The sequence below is a fragment of the Pterocles gutturalis genome, unplaced genomic scaffold (genome assembly GCF_000699245.1).
Source record: "Pterocles gutturalis isolate BGI_N339 unplaced genomic scaffold, ASM69924v1 scaffold6085, whole genome shotgun sequence".
In the NCBI taxonomy this organism is placed as follows: domain Eukaryota; kingdom Metazoa; phylum Chordata; class Aves; order Pterocliformes; family Pteroclidae; genus Pterocles; species Pterocles gutturalis.
In genome coordinates, this window is record NW_010143237.1 from 4,330 (window position 1) to 7,101 (window position 2,772).

Genomic DNA, 2,772 nt, shown 5'->3' on the forward strand with positions numbered 1-2,772 from the left:
GACACCCCGCCTCCCCTTGTGCCCCCCAATCCTGGAACCCCCATGCACCCCAAATCCTTTCCCCTGTCAGTCCTGCGCCTCAAACGCAGCGTCCCTGGCTGGGTGACTCGCCTCTCAAACACGCGGCCCAGCCCCGGCCCGATTCCTGAGGGTCTAATCCCAAAACGCACAAGGGAAACTGAGCACCCATCGGGGGGTCGTGCTTCGCTCGGGGTCCATCGGAACCAGAGCTGAGTCCCAAGGAATGACCCCAGCGGTGTCGGGGTCCCTGCTGGGGTCCCTGCCTGCGTCCCCCAGAGCAGCATCTCCCCGGCTGAGGGGAGGATGGAGAAAATTCCTCCAGCCGCAGGGAAACCCTGCGCTCCTCAGGCTGTGACGCGGGGCGGTAATTACAGAGCACCCACCCCCCGCGGTGCTGAGCTTGGGGAAAACAGGAGCTCTGCAGCACGCGTCCACTGATTTCGCAGCTCATCACTGTTCCAAACGCATCACCCGTTGCCAGCCAAGCGCGAACATCGCCAGTGTGGATCAGTCCAGGGGAAGGAGAGCGCGTTGGGGTTTTTTAGCAGGGCGATGCTTTTGGTGGACAGATTTTTGCACTGTGGCGGTGGGTACAAGCAGTGAGGGTGCTGGACGGGAGTCACAGCATCCAGCCGCACGAAATCCCACTCAGGCCACTCGCCGTGATTAAATACAACTTAATGCAAAACCTTGAACAAACCTAATTTGTGTCTTTTTTGCTCTTTCCACACCGACAGGGGTCTGGGAAGTTTTTACACAGGGTCTTCTCTCCCGCAAGGAATTTTTTCGGCACTTGAGGTGAGATTTGTCGCCCGTTTGCTAGTAATAGGATTAATAATCTCACAGCATGAATCCCGCCTTGGTGGGTTTAATTATTTGGGATGGTGCCCTGGCGGCTGTGACGATGCTCGGGGACAGGCTCTGCCCCGGCACAGCGGCACCCGGACCCCAGCTTGTCCTTCGACACCTCACCCCAGCACCAGGCACGTCGCAAGCGCCACATGGGATTCCTGAGCTAACATTTCCAAGCCTTGAACACCTCAAAAAGCCACGTAACTTGGGAGAAAATCATGTTTTTTGAGGTTCCTGTGTGCCCACCAGGCACTGGGGGCTCCTGGCACTACGCTGGGGGAAGGCGCAAATGCCTCCTGCCCTCCATCCCGCCCTGCACACGGCGCACCCCAGCCGGGCCTCTCTCCTCTCGATGCTCCGGGACGCACAGGTCCTGTCAGAGCCAGCCATTCCCCTCCCGCTCCAAGATGACTCAAACCCTCATCAGCTCCTGGACCTTCGCTAAGAGCAGAGGTTAAAAGTACGGCCCCCAGCGGCTGTGACGACGCTCGGGGACAGGCTCTGCTCTGGCACAGCAGCACCCAGACCCCAGCTTGTCCTTTGGCACCTCACCCTGGCACAGGAGCTGGGGCCAGGGCATGATGCAAGCACCATGTGGGATTCCTGAGCTAATGTTTCCAAGCCTTGAACACCCCAAAAAGCCACATAACTTGGGGGGAAAGTCAAGTTTTTCAGGGTTCCCATGTGCCCACCAGGCACTGGAGGGTCCTGACACAAACTCCTGCCCTCCATCCCACTGCACACATGGCCCATCCCAGCCAGCTGCTCTCCTTTCGATGCTCCAGGACGCACAGCTCCCATCAGAGCCGGCCATTCCCCTCCCGCTCCGAGATGACTCAAACCCTCCTTAGCTCCCGGACCTTTGCTAAGAGCCGAGGTTAAAAGTTACGCCGGTCTCACCCAGAGAGCATCCTGCACGCGTTCCTGGGATTTTTCCTGGCAAAAACGCTCAGCGAGAAGGAAACTAATTCTCCTGGGAAGGCAGGAGCTAAATAACTCCCCTGCAAATCCCATTACAGGCAGTAAGCGGCCTAGCAGGATGTACTATTTTAGCCGGGCTGGCAGCGGACGCGGGTTTGTTTTCAGGCACGGGAGGAGGGGTTTGTGCGGAATTTCGCTCCAGAGAGGTTGCTCGACACATGCTCACCTTTTGCGGGGCATTGATGACGCCGGTGTTGTAGCCAAACTGCAAAGAACCCAGCACCGCTCCTCCCACAGCGAGCATCAGGCGAGCCGTCATCTGCAGGAAAAGGGCGAGGAAAGAGGAAAAAAAAAAAAAAAACCAAACAAAAAAAAAAAGAGGTTAAAACTTGAGGTCTCAGTTACAACCCCCCATATCTGAAAGGTCCCCCAGCACTTCTCCCCAGGGAGCAAGAGAGCACGAGCACGAGGGATGGCTGTAAGGTTGTAAGCATGAATATGCAGAATAAAAAAGAAAACTTGCTTTTTTTAGGGCATCCACGCAGGTTAGAGGAAAAAAAGCCTAATTAAAAAAAACTGTTTTGGGCTTAAAAAAAAATACTGTTTGGGGATTCCAGGAATTTTTTGCCTCTGGAGCAGGGCAGGATGGTTTATCTGGGCTCGCAGGGTCCCCTCCGAGGGCTCCACGTGACAGCTGGGCAGCACGCCAGCGCGAAATGCTTTTGGGGACGCCACAGTGACGCCGCCGGCCGGCCAAGCACTGTCCCAGCATCGGTGCGAGGATGCCCCACCCGCCACTAACGAAGTTTTTGCAGCACAGTCTAATTAACAGTCGCTAAGCAAAATCCCGGCTGTTTGGCAAACCCTTTGCCCGCCTCCTCTTCCTCTCACTTAAGCCGAAGCGACAATCGGAGCCTTGTTTGGGAGCAGGGTCAGGGCAGGCCAGCGGCTCGGGCCACCTTCGTTAACGGCCCAATT

At 56.6% G+C, this 2,772-nt stretch overlaps 1 protein-coding gene across 1 annotated transcript in view; it reads right to left on the reverse strand.

Moving 5' to 3' along the window:
- Positions 1-2,113, reverse strand: part of LOC104469907 (solute carrier family 2, facilitated glucose transporter member 1) — a gene marked incomplete at its 3' end in the record, with an annotated part of 6,436 nt that extends 4,323 nt beyond the window's left edge. The window contains exon 1 of the mRNA XM_010084645.1: positions 2,021-2,113. Within this exon, the coding sequence (XP_010082947.1) occupies positions 2,021-2,113 (93 nt within the window). The remainder of the gene's footprint in view (positions 1-2,020) is intronic.
- Positions 2,114-2,772: the final 659 nt, after the last annotated feature.